At 37.6% G+C, this 18,285-nt stretch overlaps 1 protein-coding gene across 3 annotated transcripts in view; it reads right to left on the bottom strand.

The window, feature by feature from the left end:
* Window positions 1-18,285, bottom strand: part of RPRD1A (regulation of nuclear pre-mRNA domain containing 1A) — a 44,018-nt gene that overhangs the window by 18,704 nt on the left and 7,029 nt on the right. For 2 of the 3 annotated variants that reach the window (XM_068936175.1, XM_068936176.1), the window contains exons 2-6: window positions 12,522-12,651; window positions 11,688-11,794; window positions 11,514-11,608; window positions 10,417-10,543; window positions 10,143-10,318 (exon numbers count right to left, since the gene is read on the bottom strand). In XM_068936175.1, the coding sequence (XP_068792276.1) occupies window positions 10,143-10,318; window positions 10,417-10,543; window positions 11,514-11,608; window positions 11,688-11,794; window positions 12,522-12,651 (635 nt within the window). Of the gene's footprint in view, window positions 1-7,116; window positions 7,215-10,142; window positions 10,319-10,416; window positions 10,544-11,513; window positions 11,609-11,687; window positions 11,795-12,521; window positions 12,652-18,285 lie in introns of those variants that run through there. The other variant, XM_068936177.1, reaches the window with a different exon arrangement.

Genomic DNA, 18,285 nt, shown 5'->3' with positions numbered 1-18,285 from the left:
GCTGGTGTCTTTACGTTGTCCTCAATCATGTTTCCATTCGTATCTTCCAATCTGTTTTTTCCTACCAGATATCTATACCATGTCCCTCTCAGTCAGGGAAATCTAGCTAGGAAAAAGATCATTCAGATTCTAAGACAACTCATTTTAAGAGAAGATGCCAGAACAAGAATAGTTTGTTTATGTGATGTACATATGTATACACACAGGTATATGAACAGGAATCTCAGCTTCCAACTACAAGCAAAGCAAGAACACACGCTTCACTAGGTTTCTGTAGCATCACATAAAGCCCTGTCATTCTCCTCTTCTGCCCATTTTCCCCCCGTATTTTGTTTTGATGTGCACAAGTTGTATGCGTATTTCACTATGGAGGTAAGTCTTCCAGACTTAGTTTTCTGGGGTATCATTATCCTTGTAGATGGATATTCAGAATCAGGTCAGTCTTACTTAAACTGGAGTTGCTACTGATGAGCTTAAACACTCTTCAAAATTCAGTATGGCAATTTACACACTTAACAGAAAGATATACCAGTTCCTAAGAATTGTTTTCAAGTTTTCAGCAACAGCACAGCCCAGAGAAGCATTATTTTCTACAAGTTTACACCTTCTCTCAGCTGGAGTTCTTGACCTACTGCTCCATGAACTGGCCCACCTGATCAGCACTAGTTTTTTAACATGCTCCCACCTCCTTTTATAAGTGAAAATTCTCAAGGGAAATATACTGACTTAAGCATTAGTGCAAGTGTGATGTTTTGATCTCTATAATTGTTTCAGTTGGAATCCTACGAAACAGTATTTCTTACCTCTACACCTATGCCTTAGTTGAGGAGATATGCACATTACTAAGACATTTGCCATTTAAATGATTAGAAAAGCTCTCTTATTAAGAGTTAACTGGAAAGCTACTGGTCAAACAAAAAAGACGCCACTACCATGTGTTAAACTCAATACGCTGGTTAGCGTTTGTCTACCTACTAGTACCTTCATCAGGAACTGCATACAGAAAATTTGTAATTATTAACAGAAAAGTTTTAAGGTGCCCTTCAGATCTTCAGCAGCTGTTTCAAAGGAGTATACGTACCATAAAGACGTATAAAGCTCAATAAATCTTGCAACTAGTTCACTAATAACATTGAGATCTTCATGAACTGGAACTAGGAAAACAAAGTAGTTTTGGTGCCTGATTAAAGATGCTCAACTATGAGTTCAAAGTAACTCAAGAGAATTTTTAAAAACACAAAAATGATCCAAGGTTTAAATGGACTCTCCAACAGTATTTGTTTTCAGTGAGATCTCACCCATAAGGGACAAATATCAATTCTGGAAGTTGTTCTTTAAAAAAAAATATGGAAACTGCACTGTCCTCATTCACAACATGGTGTAGGAGTATTCTAAAAGAATATTTCACTCCTAAAATGACTTCATTAAAATATAAGGAGGCTTTTGTCTTAAAGACATCACATCTATTAGTTAGTTTGTGCCAGCCAACATTTCTTCCCCATGCAGACATTAAAATATGACTGATAAGAAAGGGTAGCTTATGATTTCATTAATGGACTCTGAAAATATTTGTCACCTCTACCTATTACAAAAGCAAGCAAATTATTTTCCTATGTATATGTGAGGATATAAGTAAACATGAGCATTCCTCCCAGTGTCTACAGTAACTATGTTGTACACAAGTTTTGTTTGGTAGATTGTTTCAATGCTGAGCAAATTCAAACTCTTCAAAAGGGTGTCATCTTTCTGTCCACAGCCTCACGAGCACTACTAAGTTCTGTATCAGGTTTCATGCAAGCTACTTTTCATGCCTAACACCACACTGTTTTTAAGTGTAAGCATATAAAGGTTGCACACAGAATGAAACCCTGCTTTGTATTTTTCAACAAGGCTGAGAGAAAAAGCTAAGCAGGATTTTAATTCTTTTCTCTCCTCCTGTCACTGAGATATCCCTAGATATCTCTAGAAGCACTTCTGGTTAGCCTTTCCAACCAACCAGCCAGACCATTATCAGAGATGCAGTGGAAAAAAAAATCTAATTATGTGTATAGATCTAAGTAAAGAGTAACTTGTGTGGTGCTTTTCAACTTCGTGCAGAAAGCTGTTAAACCCCCACAATTTTATTATAAAGTTTCTAAATCTTAACGACAGCAGAAAATTTTTCCAAGTGTAACACAACTATCTTCAATTATACACTACCTCATTTTCCCACTAGAAGAAAATACCAGAAGCCATTACCTAGAGCATGTTTCCTATTTTCTTTCTATTCACTTCGTTTATACAAATTATCTCAAATTGTGAAGCAGTTTTCCAAAAGCCTGCCTCCCTTTTTCCTCTCCATCCCCAATGTTTTTCTTTTTGATGAAGCTAGTTTTGCAAATATTTTCTTTGTAGCTCACAAACTAACTGAGAAAGGATAATGTTTAGTCTGTGCAGTTGCATTTTACAATGAATTTACCCCAACCTAGCTACCTCTTATCATGGTGTAATCCTATGTTTCTCCTTAAGACTTCACAGGGGCTCCAACAATGAATTACACAAATATCAGTTCCAGAAAGTAAGCTTCAGCTGGGGGAGAGGGAAAAAAAGCAAGGTTTAGTTCTGCTGACTCTGTATTTGCAGTAAAACTCAAAAAGATATTCCTAAAATTTAACAGGTCTTGTGATAAAAACATCAGGAATAAAAGTCTCCTTTATTCAGCACTATTACTGTGGCGAATTAAGGCCTGTAGAAATTGAATAGTCTCAATTAAAAAAATAACTACTCCCATTGACATATATAGGTGCTTGAGCTTCAGCACTCACTTCTTAAACTCTTTTTTTTCCCCCAGCAAATGCCTGATTAAAGCAAAGGGAACATCTGCTGAAGAAAGCACCACATTTTAAGTCACTTGCTACTCTATACCTATCCCTTAAAAACTCAAGTAGTTCTAGATGGAGCATATCCCACTGATTACTCTGCTTTCAATTTTCCATCCTAAGATCTTTGTTAGCACAAAAGAGGAATCTCATTACATACCTGCAAAAACTTGTTCTTCTGAAGATGGTGGAAATAAACCCATTTAATTTGGTTAGCAATATCAAGTTCGGGCTTGCTCTAGCCAAGAACATTTTGTCTAGAAGTCTCACTATCTAGGTAATACTTGCTGTTACTAAGGCCACTATCCTCACTGCAAATTTTTACAATAAGGAATTTAAAAGGTACCTCAGAGTATTGGATTGAAAGTCCTGGTCTTCCCCCCCCACACACACTTTTTTTTTTTTTTTTTTTAAATAAGAGTAACTGGTAAGCTGCAGAGTGAAGCTTGAAAAAAACCACCCTCTACAAATAAGGGTAAAACTGGTAAAAAGTTTAAGGAAAACAAAGTTGCACAATGTTTTATTATTCTATTTCAAAAGTAGAGCATCTTCAACGTGACGAACAATGCTTTAAAACGTGATGAACCGAGGCAAAAAGTTATCCTTGTTTTACAAGGACAAGCAAGGGAAAACTTACAAGATCTGCTACAAAAGCCAGGACTTATGTTCAAATCTCAACACTGATTAATTTCACTGAGAAAGTGAAAAGCTTCAAGAGTTTCCTGCTTCTCTGAATGGCAACACAGAACTCTGATACCTAATACTCTTTCAGCTACTAATTATGGCACTGTTATTTACAGCCTGCAACAGAGTATCTGAGATCGCAGTTGTTAGTTTTAAAGAGGCTATGTATTGGTCTTGGTCAAGTGCAGACAGATTATAAGCTTGTTATGAGAAACAAGGAAATGAAGTATTACTCTCATAAAACGAGTACGGCACTGAGGAACAAAATGCACTGACCTCTGGACCTTGCTTTGCTGCATTTGACATAAGGACTGCTATTCTCCACTCTAGTCCAGTAAATTACTTCTACAAAAGCTTAACCTTTACAACAGCATTTCTTGCCACTTTCTAGTGCAGAAATAAAAGGTTTGTGGAAGCAAGAGAACAACTACATTTAAAAGACAGGCTAGCAATCTGTGAGTATGTTTAGGAAGCCTATTTCTATTGCAGGTAAGAGATGCAACCTGTGTCAATCTCCCATTGCAAGTACCCCCCTCATATACTTTAACTTCTAATCTAGTAAATCTTCAAAGGGACAAGTCTTGCAGTTGATTGCTGAAATCTCCCCAGTCACCTCTGATCTACTACCAGGTATACTTAAGTTTCTTTTCCAACATCAAGGACTATATTCAGTAAAGGACTTGCACCAACTCAGCTTTAAGATGACTGGAGTCTCAAGTCACATACACTACATGTGAAGAAAAGCATCTTTAAAAGGTCATTCCAAGCAAGCCTGTGAGCGAGGGCTTAGAACTAGCCATCTGGAAACTTCAAGCACCGGGTCTATTTCATATCCTTTTCTATTTCATAGAGGGTATAGCAGGGAAAAAATAGAATGAAGTGAATCCATCCATTAGAGATCCTTAGTCTACAAGCCTCTCCTGATGGTTAGAAGCTACATACAGTTCTCTGAAAAACAGCTAAGGTTACTTGAAATTGGCCCGCAAAAGGAAAAATAGTACTGGTGAATGCCTTCTCCCTCTTTATTGCAAGTTAAGAGTTAAAGTAGAGGAAACAGGAGATCCAAGGTCACAGCCTCCTCAGCCCAGGAACATTTGATAGACTCAAACACATCTTTCAGTAGAAGTCACACCCTACTCTGAAATGGAAGTAGGCACAAACCAGCTTCAACTCCTGGAGCTGTAATCCTCAATAGAAATGAATGCAGTAATTCACAATGCCAGACCCCGCAACAAAAAACTGTGGTTGGTATCACTACTTACAGGGAGATTTTTTACTGTCCAGAGTTTATCAGAAGATCCTGAATATTCAAAACAGACCTAAGAAGCATGGATGCACCTTATTTCTCACTTCCTGATGATATTCCTCAACTAACAGTTTTTATAATCATTGCACTGGCAGCAGCAGCTGCAGCACAGTTCAGTTCTAATTCAAGATTAACTCAAGCTACTGTGGGTCTATCACATTTGGGGAGTTGTAGATCACCTACAACGCTATGAAGTGAACACCACACAAACAAAAAGCAGCATAGGGTTCAGGCTACAGATGAATCTTCAGCTTTTTCAAGTGCAAGACAAAAGACTTCAGCTGCTCAGCTCAGCTGCAAGGTTATGAGTCCTGACCTATTTCAACTGGACTAGAGAAGTAAGAAATCAATGACTGAATATATTACCCCAAGTTCACTTGACACTTTAAAAAAAAAAACAAAAAAACAACCACATACAAAGGCACTAGGTAAGTCTGCGGGTCTAAAGAAATAACAAGAAAATACTACGCCCTGTGATAACACTAAGGGCATGGAGGGAGACAAACAGTGCCAATCCAGGCTTGTATTGAGAAACCTGAATGCAAGAGGCTTGTTGTGGTATGCCATCACCATCTCTAAATACTTAGCTTAGTACTTTTGGTTGCATTTGAAACCCATTAAACTGGAACTTCATAGAGCACTGATGCTTCTCTTTCTTACCCTGCCCCAACCCAAAAAACATACCCTCTTTTTTCTAGAGCTACTGACTAGGATGATTAACTGCGTGTATTTACCCTAAAAATCCAGTGATGAAACTAAACCCTTTAGGAAGGCAAGTTTATAGCTCAATTGTGAAATACTAAAAATGCATTGAACATATGTTCTCTGACATACTAAAAAAAACCAGACAGTGATGAACAGATGCACTAGTTTAAGGACACAAATATTGTTTGCAGAGCTGTATAAAATCATGAATGCAAGAAAACAGCAACATCAACAGAAACCTCTTAATTAAATGGAAGCTGCTAAAATACAGCAGGCCTCCCAGAATAGTACTTAAAAATTTGGATTTAGCAATAGGAATCTTCCTAAATTTAAGGTGTTAAGTAGATGCAAGTACTACGTACAAGAGACTGGATCACCCCAGTATACACTCACTAGCAGAACAATACCATGTTTTTTTCATTACAGTAAATGAAGACGAACAGAGGCTGCCTGCAGGTGTTATGCTTGGAAAAAGGTCATAGATGATCCCTCGTCCAGACTTCTAAATAATTCATGCAAAATTCTGTACTTCCAAAGCTTTTATTTGAAATTCAAGAGTCTATCTATTGCATTACCAATGAGATTGTGGAAGAGGTAAAAGTAAACTGAAAAAAACCCCAGTAAAACAAGTACTCCTCTCATTCAAGTCATTCCTATAATTAAGGGCATATTAATTCTAGAATATCTAGAGGATGGTGTTTATCACAGGAGATGAAAGCACATGGCTAAGTTGTGTATAGCTTATTCTGTTCTTGTACTACATAAATAGTTCTATTTACCAGCCCTGACTGAGATTAACCAACTTCTCTGTTCAAAAACTGGGAATGGAAGGAGACAGAAGGGGTGCAGTGAGGCAAAGTGGAAAACAGGAAGTGATATTACTCTTCAAAGTTCTGCAAAAATGCTTCCTACAATATCACTATGTAACAAGTATTTGTTTTCTCTAACGGACAGAGTGACATCTACTTGTAAATCCAATACAAGTTTCCAAGTACAACCGAAGTACACTCAGCTTTTAGCACTTACACTTATTTAACACTTACAAAAGTGAAGGAAAATGCTATTTAGGAAGATTTTTTTTGTAAGGGCCATAAAATCAATTATAAAATGCATCTTCTGTTAGCTATATAAAATGGAAAATAAATGTAAATTGATGAAGTGTAAGTTCCTTACTGTGCTTGTGAAGGACAGGTTCTACACGCATCACTTTTCATTTCTGATATTCATGTAAACCCAGTAACTAGAGTATGAGCTAAAAAGTTTAAGTAAAAAAGTGGTGCTTTCACAGTTTCTTTCCTTTTGGTAACGGCAACTTCAATGCAAGTGACACCTAACCTTTTGCAAACAGAATCCCATATAATTTAACTAGAAGGACCTACAAATTTTAGCAACAAACATGAGCGCTTTAGTCTCCAAGAAAAAGCAGTGACAGTGGATAAACACTTATTGATCTTGGGCATAAACTCAGTAATGTTTGTGAGAATATGGATGAAAAGAGCATAGGTTTGGTTGAGTAGTTACAAAATTTCTCCTCCTCAGTTTTCAAAAACAACAGACAATACAGGATTTTGATTCTGAAATTTATTTTTAGCAGGATGTGTGTACTAATGGAGGGTGACATCATTAGAAGATGCGTCCATGTCCACCACCTGCAATAGAAGCTAGACAGACATTAAAGAAAACATAGTTTAAGAGTCAAAGATGACACTACTTACCCAGAGCAGAGTTATGACAATCACCTAACAAGCAGCATGGTTAGCTTTTTGTGCAGTCATGATACCCCGTATTATTTATCTGTGGTCAAAATTTTCTGTCAAGATTTAATGCCAATGCACACACTACCTTGACTTACGGGAATCATGAAATTCCGTTTAGATATAATTTTAAAAAATATTCATGCAAAAACAAGTTACGTGGAGAAAGTCACTTACCCGTAAATTCTCTTCAGAAGACAAACGATCTGCAAATTTAGGACTAAAGCTCCAAGTTTAAAATTCAGCAAGAACTCTCTAGGATTTCAAATTCTAATACCATTAAACCAGGTCAACAGCTTGTTATATTTCAAGATTCCACTAATAAAATCACTTGCTTCTTAACATACCTGGGTTTGACAAAGCAATCACATAGCATATCAACAGTATACTGACAGATGGGTGATACAAATTCTGAAAGAAATGAAGACTTGATATGTTAGAACCCAGAGACAGCATTACACTCAAAACAAAAACAATAGTCAACTCTTTACCAAAGGAAACCAACTTGTCTAGAATCAATGACTTCTACCAGAAGTTAAGCTTGATACAAAACCTAGGAACAGCCAGTTCAAGAAACACATTCTCAAAGAATTAGGAGACAGGCTATTTTCCAGTGCTATTTCAAATGAGAAGCCCAAAAGTAATGCTGAGTCTGAGGTATAGCGTTCTCCCAATCTGCAGAAACTAAGCCCTTGCTTCAGAAAACAAAGGATTAGATGGGTATCTGACTATAGGTAATTGGTATTTACCGCAGAAGACAGAATTCATATGTTCTTTATTTTTAAGGAATGGCTGTCAGCTAGCCCTACAGATAGCATCAGAAAGGCATCTCGATCTTACATTTCAAAACTTCAGACTGTTCATCAGCCTTCAGTTCCCAAGCCTGGAAGTGGCTACAGGTAGTGAGCATAAGAAAAAGTTCACCTAAACACAAATTTAGAAGCTCGATTTTAGGTTCTTGCTCTTTACAATCTCTTCACTCACAGCTCCTCATTAGAGCCTCGAGTCCACACCACCTTGGCTTATAGATCTTTATCAGTAGCTTGCACTTATACATATTAAGCAGCCTAAAAAGATCCTTGAAGTCTACCTCAATATTCTGGGAGTCTTCGGTCTACTAATAACAAGAAATTCAACTTGTTTCTTGAATCAAAAAATGTGTAATCTATTCACAGCTGCACTCTGCTTAAATTTCTGATGCATCAAGCTCTGTGGTTTCAGGAGAGTATAAACCTGTCTGAAGGAATAAGTCACTACCTTTTGATCCACTCGCTATCCCAATGATCTACTCTATCTAAACAGAGTGTAACTGCAGATAATGATCTTCTACAAAGAGAAGCAAGTGTCTCAAGACAATCAGTCCTACGTCAGTACCATGGGAACCTCTGTCCTTCAAACACATCACGGGCTCACACACATGGGGAAGGCAGGGCAGGCAACTGAAAACTAAAAGCTTCCTGTTCATTTATCTTTCAAGTTGTATTGTATTATTGATCAGTTGCTTCTGCAATCAATACTACACTGTGCAGCATCTATCTTAACTGAAGTCAGCAGTTATCCTTCCCTCAGGTGAACACAAACACAAACTTGGCAGGAAGAACCTTCATCAATCACCTTTCTGCAAGGCACAAAGCAAAAGGAAGCACAAGTGAGGAAATAAGAGTAGTTCAGGAATGACATAATTGAGCTGCTTGATCTCTTCAGACACATCGTGAACAGTATTTTCCTGCATCAAGTCACTAAAAAACCTGAACACAAGGTATGAAGTTATAAAAGGGCAAAGAAACAGGAGTAAAGATAGTTTTCATGATAGGCCTGTGCAACCCGAAAAGCAATTCATTTGTGCACCTTACAAGAACTAGGTGTATATGCTGCAGTTACAGTCCACTGCAACCGCATAGCTACCTGCCACTGCAAGAAGATGCGGCTTTAATTCTCCTCCTGCAATACCCAAGATAGTGTTGGTACTCATGTCTCAAAGCTGAGACAAGGCACTTGGGAAGCAACACATGAAATAAGGGACTTATTTAGGACAGGTGAGATGTTCACCTGGAGGCTTGACAGTATTATGAGGTAGGAAACGAAAACAGATTACCAGCAGTAGCAGAGATTGGAGTAACTCAATGGATCATTTGTTCATACTGAACTGTTCACCCTGCATCCCTCTCGTTAATGATTCACCCTATCCTACATGTCTCAGTGCCAAAAATACTGCTAATCAGCTGCGTTACAGGTTGAAGCACCTAAAACTTTGCAATGCATTTGTTTTACTGGGTTTAATAGAAGCTTGAATCAGGTTAAAAGTTATGCTGAAACCAGCTATTAAATTTTCTTAAAAGTGGTTTCAAAAACCCATGCTGAAACCAGCTATTAAATTTTCTTAAAAGTGGTTTCAAAAACCCAGGTCTTCACCAGAAATGAGAACCCTTCTCACAAAAAAACGACACTATTAAACCATACAGTACATAATGAAGACCTCAGTGAATAAATGAGCAGAAAAAATTTTGCAGCACAGAAAATTAAGTTTGTACCACTCACAGTAAAACTTCCTAACTACACTAGTCAAATTAAGTCTCTCTACATAATGAAAACTGAACATGTTAAATAGAAAGACAAATACTGAAATGATTACAATTGTAATACTATCTAATGTTGAGCTGGTTTAATAGTTTTAGAATACCAACACTAGAGAATTCCTGTTAATGTGCTGGAAGCAAAGACCTAAGAGTAGTGATTAAATATTTACCTTTGGAGAGAAAATTTGTTTACGCAAACTAAAAACATTTGCAAGATCAAGCTTTAGTGAAGAATGGACTAAAACAAAATGTTACGCACTTCTAGCTTATGTTCTTTCTCTGCAAGGAATTCTTTTTGACATCGCAGAAAGTCTGATAACATTCGAGTTAGCTGTTTTCTATCATCTATTTCAGCTGCCAACCTGCCATTGTAATCCGCCAGCAACATACATGCATCATCTACCATTTTGGAAAGTTGCTCTCCAGATTCCTTATCTAAAAGGCAAGCAGAGAGAAACAGGTAAAGCAAGATTTCATTATATGTTTCTAAGTTCTCATGCCAGCTTTTCAGGTTTCAGATCCCCAGACCTTACCTGTTATTCTGTCTAACAGTGACACATCTTGGACCTCTACGGGCAAAGAAGCTATCCTTTGATGAACTGCTGCATCCCCAGAGGCAGCATTTTCTAGTTCTTGTAATGCTCTAATAAGATCTGTGGTCTGAAAAAAGCATGCAAGATTGAGAGCTAGTTTAAACAAATAAAACCTAATACAAAGCAATACTTCATAGAAAGCTTACAGAACAAAATTTAATGGCATTTTTAAAACGCATTTACAATATCAGCATTATAGCAACATTGTCTTCTCCTAGACTAAAAAAATATAAAACCAAGCCATTAATTCTCAGCATAACATTGCAATCTTAGTTTTAAAGGTCATATTCCTAAGACAGATTTACATTTAAATTCTTGCACTAGGACTAGTCATAAACCTTTTATTTTTGACACTAATGAATATTTTACAGTACCTTTTATTTTACTGTACATTTTTAGAATGTATTTAACTTTCTTGCAGTTTTGCCTCCCAGCTCCAATCTGTAACCTAAAGTATTTCAAAATGAAGTTTAAGGCGGCACCAAAGCAAACAGATTTTGTTCAAAACACTTTGGTAGATTACACCTTGCAAAGACATATTAGATAATGAGACTTTTATATTTCATTTTTAAACCACACACTGTTCCAAAGCCAACAGTTCCTTTACATTGCCCAAACATCACTGTAATGTTAAGTTGCCTTTTCACAGAAGAATGAAGATTCACAGCATGAGGTACCCTCAGGAAACAAAATGATGTAACCAGTCCAGACCCATCTCATCTTGATATAAGAAGGTTTTGGGGATAGGTAAAAGCACAGCAGTCTCTCCTTATGAAACTAATAAGGGTCATAAAGTACAACTAAGCACAGCACTAGGGAAATTTTATATCCTATCAGGGAATATTAGAAACACTTGGACTCGATAGAGGTGTAGTCACTCTCCCTCCAATTTTCTAGATGTTGAGCACTGATCCAGCCCATAAAAAAATCTCATGGGGGACAAAAAAAAGCAGAGTAATCAGAAATAAGAGCATTCAAAAATTGTATATCAAACATTAAAACATATGCCATTAAAATTTTTTTAAACATGCTTTTACCTGTGGAGGATCAGTGGGAGAACTTCGAGGTGAACAGTTATTTTCATCAACTTTTATCTGTTCATATGTACGCTTCCTGACCTTTCTGTCTCCATCTAAATGGAAAGAAACAGAGTCAGGGAAATAAAATTTCAAACAAGAGACTGAATCTTCATACATGCACAAAATACTTACACAAAGCTTGCCTAAGTTGTTCTAATACATCATTTTCATAAACAGACCTTTCTTCCCAGATAGAAAGCACTCTGCCAAGGTGTTTCTTACAACTCTCATCAGACTCACTGTTACAAGGAAAAAAGCAAAAATCAGCACTAGGTTGAAGTACAAAACAATCATAACTGCAACGGTGATTACCCTTTGCACAAAAATCTTAGCATACGTTCCCAAAACCAAAGAATCAAAAGTTGAATAGCCTCACAAAATAACAAAACCACATTTTACAGAAAAGTGAACAAAGACCAGTCCAAGATGTCCCAACAATGCATTAAAAGAGACCCCAGTGCCCAATCCCTCTCTACTTGTTTGTTCAATCTCTAAATCAATTGGTCTGTACCCCTATTAGGCAAGCACTGTAGATAGATTTGCCTTAAAATAAGGCTTTAGAGCTGTAAAGCAGTATTTAAAAATAATTCTTTCGAGACTCTAGCATTTTACTCCTGCAATGAGATGGATGGGCTCCTAGGGGAGGAAAAAATATCATGCAATACCAGTAATGAGAAATTCCAAGTTGTACCTCATGAACATAAAAAAAGTCATGATTTAAGGCACTGCTTTCTAAGGCAAAAGGGACTGAATGCAGAGGACTATTATATACCTTCATTTAATAGCATTAAAAGTACTCAAGATTAAAAGAACTCTGAATAAGTTAACATAACTTCAAGTACAGAATTAGCACATGAGGACTCGCTGGGCCAGAAATGAATTGAGGACTTCCCTAAAAAGTTCCCCACCCCCCCCCCCTTCAAAATATAGTATGAAGGATATTGCACATGGCATAGTTTACTGTACCTTGAAACATGCTTAAAAGCTTCCACTATTACTGGAGCAAAATCTTTTGTAAATTCTGGTCCTTTCCTTTTGCTGTTCTGTATGACATCATTGGCCAAGTACAGGAACGTCAACTTCCTATTTGGCTTTGCTAATAAAGAGAAAGTGATAAAAATCCAGAATAATTAGAAGTTTATTCCTCCAATAAATACCTAGTTTTTCTTATTTACGCTAAATGCAAAGACCAGACTAAATGTGTTTCCCCCATCTCATGAATACTTACAACATTTCACTTCAATTGTGTATGTGTCTACACATGCACAATTTGCAGAGTTCCACCACACTGTCTTTTTTCTTTTCTGTTGCAGCTCTTGGCTCAGATTCTTCTACTTTCATAATATGACCCAAGCTTCCACCATCACCAAAAGCAAACAGAAAAAACATGACTTTTTTTACCTGCTGAAGTATTCTTCGGCCTCCAACTATTTTCATGTGTTTTCCTGAACCTGATTTGATCTGTCTATTGGCAGCCTTCATGATTTCTTTCAAGCACCTCAGCTTCCCTTTCAACTTGCATAAAACTCTTTACACCCAAAGTTCTCTGACAAGGGGTTTTTACAGGTCCACTGCCACTCACGTGAAGAAATATCTCGTTTGGATTTGAATTTCACTCTTAGCCTTATATAACCACCCTTGAACAGTCAAACCCTACTCAACCCTTGCAACTCACTTGTAGACATCTATGATACTCCCCCACCTTGCCTCCTAATCACTAAAACATTTATGTGCCTGCAGCTGTAATCAAGGCAACATTTTCAAAAATCACTTTCAGGCTGCTACGGTATATCTTTTTTCCAAGCATTTTATGCATTTTACCCCAATCCCATTAACTTAATACAACACAAGCTTCCAACTTTCCATTACTTTTGAAAATATATTCCTTGTTCCTTAATTCTCCCTACTCATCTATTTCATTTTTGCCACGCTTCATCTAATTTTCACTAGTCAACAGGTTTCTTAGAGCTGCAGCTCTTACTGTATCAAATCTAATTTTGTACTAACATCAGAAGAATCCTCTATTTCTGTTACCCCCACACAATCTCAGTATGCACATTCTAACTTTACAGAAAAGTTTGAGACAAAAGATTTAATATTTCTGTCCTTTCAGGGAAAGTAGCACTGTGGTAAAGCCAATTTAGCGCTTTCTTTTAAGCTTCAGTTCAGTTCCTAACATGATTTAATTTCATTAATTTCCTCTCCAATCTCTCAAACATGCAGCAGAACCATCCTCACAAAAACAAAACTTAAATGTTAAGATACTTTCACTCCAAGGAAAAGCTTCAGAGTATAAGTTTTGCTCTACAGAAAGACTCCAAGATTTCTGCTTACAATATTAAATGCCCGTTCTCTTGGACAGATAATCGCAAACTCTTAACTTCTGGTGTATAAGTGAAAAGGTGTTCTATTAATAGCAAAAACGCATGAGTCTGCTAAAATAAAGATGAACTAACAAGCAGCAAAAAAACAGATTGGAACTGCTGGACATAAAGCATATCTAAAAGTTTTCCTCCAATCAGTCAAGTCACTACACAAACACACCCCAGAAGTTGATTTATTTAGGTCAAAATCTGATTTGATCATCTGGCCTGTTTACACTTCAATATCCTGAAATTAGAAATTGTATAAACTAAAAACAAAATGTAGACTTTAGAAATTATGTAGCATACATTTATATGTTAAAGAGTGACTGGAAACATGGTGACATCCACATGTTCCAGGTAATTCACAGTTCTAATACATAGAAAGCCTTGAATTTAGGACCCCTGCAATTCAAAGAGAGGATCTTAGAAAGCACAGGGTGTTTCATGCTGTACCAAAATTAACCAGCTATTACGAAAGTCACCTCCCACCACACCCCTTTCTCCCTCAAATTTCTTAAAGGAACTCAGAGTTAGGGCTCTGAACCTGATCAGGCATACAGTTCTCCATACTACGCCCTCTGGATTGCAGGTATTTTAGGTTCTCATCTATGCATTTCACAAAAGAAAAAAAAGAAGCCATGTTTTAGTCCTTGATGACAACAGGCCTTAACTTTCTTGCTTCCAGCAAATAACCAAATCGCCTGAAACCAGAAAGACAGCAGATGCATAGTGTCATGGAGTCAGGTGAGGCTGATTCTCATAAAGCCTACTCTGTCTCTCACTACAGTAGGCAGATTGATACCATGTTTGGAAAAGGGATGCTAAAACCCAGAAAGTCACTTTCAAGCTTTTAATATGTTCAAGTTTAATATTAATCTTTTTAGCTTCCTTCTACTACTCAATGAAAACAAAGCTACATTTAATGGAAAGAGTGGAAAAAACCTCAACACACTGTTAAACTACCACAAGGCTTTGGTCTGTAGTTTAACATTCTACCCCTATGTTCACAGAGAACACTGAACCAAAATTTCATTTCTGCTGCTATAAGAATGTTTCGCACAAAATTCCAAAGCTAAAAATTATGCCAACTTTCAGTGTTCTTTTACTTCACAGATCTTCAAGAGTTACACACAGGTTACTGTAGCTCTGCTTTGCATGCAAGACTTCAGTTGCTAAAGAATCTTTAGCAACTCAGGTTGACAATTGAGTTGAAAAACCCCAAACAATCTGTTGCTATTATGTCTGCAAATTAATTGCTGAAGTTCAAAACACAAAAAAGTGTCCTCAGTGCTTGGCAATGCTACTAAAGAAAAGCTGATATTGAAAAAAGAAAATGAAAGAAAAGGTATGATCTTAGGTTAAGGAAGGATCTGAAAGGCACGCACTCCAGCATACAGCATTAGCAGCAGTCAGGCCGCAGTATCACTGCTACACTACCACTGCAGCTGCATGCACAAACCTCAGAATGGATTCATGTTGAACGGATTCACGCTTTCAGAAGTTTCGCGCAGTGTTCACAATATTCTTCTGCTTGTTTCAGTCAGATTTCCTATTTACCCAGTTCAACAGTCAAAGCTCCCAGAAGCACTGATTTCCAAGATATTTTAGGAGGTCAATTGTGCTGGCTGGGATAAGAGCCATTTTAAGCAGATTCCTCTTAATAGTATCCATAATGAGACTAACTGTGTAACAGCATCCACCACAAGATTAACTGGTTTTGGCATCTGCCAACTGAAAAGAATAGTGCTAAAAAAACAACGTGACACATTTAAACGACAAGGAGTACTCTGCAGGTATTCATGGTATTTCACCTGCAACCAGGGTAATCAGGTATCTACTGTAGGGACTTAGCACGCTCATTATCGAGTCTTAGTTTTCAGCAACCTACACCTTTTAGGAACATGTATTTGTTAATCTGGCCACAGCATTTCTGATTTTCTTCCAGCCCAACAGACACCCTGCCATTGCATGCAGGAATCCGTACTACTTAGAGAACTGTGACTCCCAAGAGCCACCACTTTAGTGCAAGCAAGTCTGGGAAGCACTTCATCAGGTAAGGCAGCAAGCATGTCATTTTCACTGAAATTAACTCTGGCAATTAAAGCCAGTATAATCACCCACATTTGTCTTCAGATTTAGCCATTTACAAAGCTTTTCTGCCTGACATCAATAACAACAGCTCCCACCAGGGTTGCTAGAAATATGTCCATGTATTTCATGCTGTTCTACATCTCTAGGGAACCAAGAGGTATTTGCTATCCTAGAGATACAAGCGAAAACTACAAAAAAACACATGCAAGCACAAGGGATTTCACTTGCACCCCACTGCAAGTGAATAGACTGTCGAGCCAACTGAAAACACAACTCAGGCTTTAACCATCTATAGGCCAGCTCTGCAACACAAATGACCTTGAAGGAAAATATAATTTATTAAGAAGTTCAGAGAAAATGGGTATCAGTAGGTTAAAAAACCTTCATCAGTCAACAGCACTAAGCAGCAAAAAGCCAGCAGAGACAACCTTTTACTAGGTTTCAGGAAAAATCCTCCCAGAATTTTCTAGTTTACTTTCCATGAAGTGCTCTAATCTGGACTCAAAGTTTTGGCTCAAATATTTTGTAGTACGTTAGTTTACATACGTGTAACAGAGTATGAAAGCATCAGCACTTTTCCCCAAAAACCCTGCAATACTTCCTGTGCCATAACATGCTCCATAATTTTGGATGAGAAGTTGCATGCCATCTTTATATGCATCCGGCAAGCTTTCAAACTTTTCATTACACAAGACCCAACAACTCATCTTTTTTAAGTCAAGCAGCCCTGAAACTTGACTGCAAGATCACTGACTCCTCACTGAGAACCAAACTGATTTTTTAATACAAGTGCAGCGTTTCTGGAGACACGACTTAAAAGTACATCTTACAGAAGACCTTGAGAAGCTAGCATCAGAATGAGTGATTCAAAGAAGATAACCCCTAAGAGGCATGTTGTGCAACAAGCATTTACAAATCTGAAAATTCATTAACTTCCTGTTATGAAAAGTTAGGCCAAGTGCTCAGCACTGCGCCCGTCACCTAACTTTCCTAGTGAAATTCACTGAGGTTTGAGAACTGCTGTGTCGGGTTTTGAAGGAGGGAAAGGAGTCAACAACAATAGAGCACAGACTACCCAGAGAATTTGCATTCAGGGCGTGAGGGTCCAGATATCTTGACTTTGAATCTGGAGCCTAATAGTCAAAGGTAACACAGCATACAGCCACTGCTGGGAAAGAGGCCACCAGAATGCAGTTACTGTGGGGACATGAAAACATTGAACATAAACTAAGGAAACCCTTCCAATACAATTATTCTGCAGAAGCTTCCCACAGCACTTAGGACATCTTGAAGCAGCTGAACACACAAACTAAACTAATTCCTTTCCTTGCCTGGCCTGGTGCAATGCAAGATGGATACCAATAAAAGCAACAGGTTTAAGTTCAGTAATTTTTCCTATCTTATGCATTCAGAACCAGAATGACAAGAGCCAGACAGGTACTGGTACCAGGACACTAATGGCACAACAATAAACGCATATCGACTCATACACCCTGCGCTCTTTCAAGACTAATAGCAAAGTGCTGCACAAGAAAAGATGGATTACATATCCAAATGCAACTATTTCAAGTGAAAGCCTCTTATAAAGGCCAATCTGCTGCTCATGGTGATGCATCATTTAGTAAAGCCTACATATTAAATATTTTTTTTTAAAAAAACTCAGTTCAACAACTAATATTTACCTGAAGTTTTGTCTGCTTGTGGTTGATTTCTGAACTTTTTTCTGTACAAGAGAAGCTTCACACTGATAAGCAGGAAGGTACCCAGGCACCTCCATCTTAAGTATCATATTGACCTTCTCAAGAAGATCTGCTAACCAGTGAAATCAGTAAGCCATAGTTTTGTTTAACTAGAAGATGAGAGAATAAATGGGTTTTGTTCAAGTCTAGCACATTAACCAATGGCACTGTGCCACCACTAAGTAAAATAACGTTACAATCACTAAAAGATTCTTTTTCATGGCAGAAAAAAAACACACACCTAGTGCTCCAAGGCTGCTGACGGAATATCAAAGTAATTCAGATGTAGCACATCTTTCGAATGTGGTCTCAGTCTTGTTAGGCGTACTCAGTGTGCCTATTACAATTCTCCAACTGCCTTTTTTTGGCAGCATTGAACAACTGTCACAACACCTCTAAGCTTCAGAGGAAATATATTGCATCGATGTCAACAGCCAAAACGAGTGAGGACCTAAACGCTAGCATATCTTCAGGCAGCAGAAGTTGAGGACAAGTAGGAAAATATACATATGCAAAAATACTTGTTTCTTATAC

The sequence above is a fragment of the Struthio camelus genome, chromosome 2, assembly GCF_040807025.1.
Source record: "Struthio camelus isolate bStrCam1 chromosome 2, bStrCam1.hap1, whole genome shotgun sequence".
Classification (NCBI taxonomy): Eukaryota; Metazoa; Chordata; class Aves; order Struthioniformes; family Struthionidae; genus Struthio; species Struthio camelus.
The sequence above is the reverse complement of the archived record's forward strand: the minus strand, read 5'-3'. Positions and strand labels throughout refer to the sequence as shown.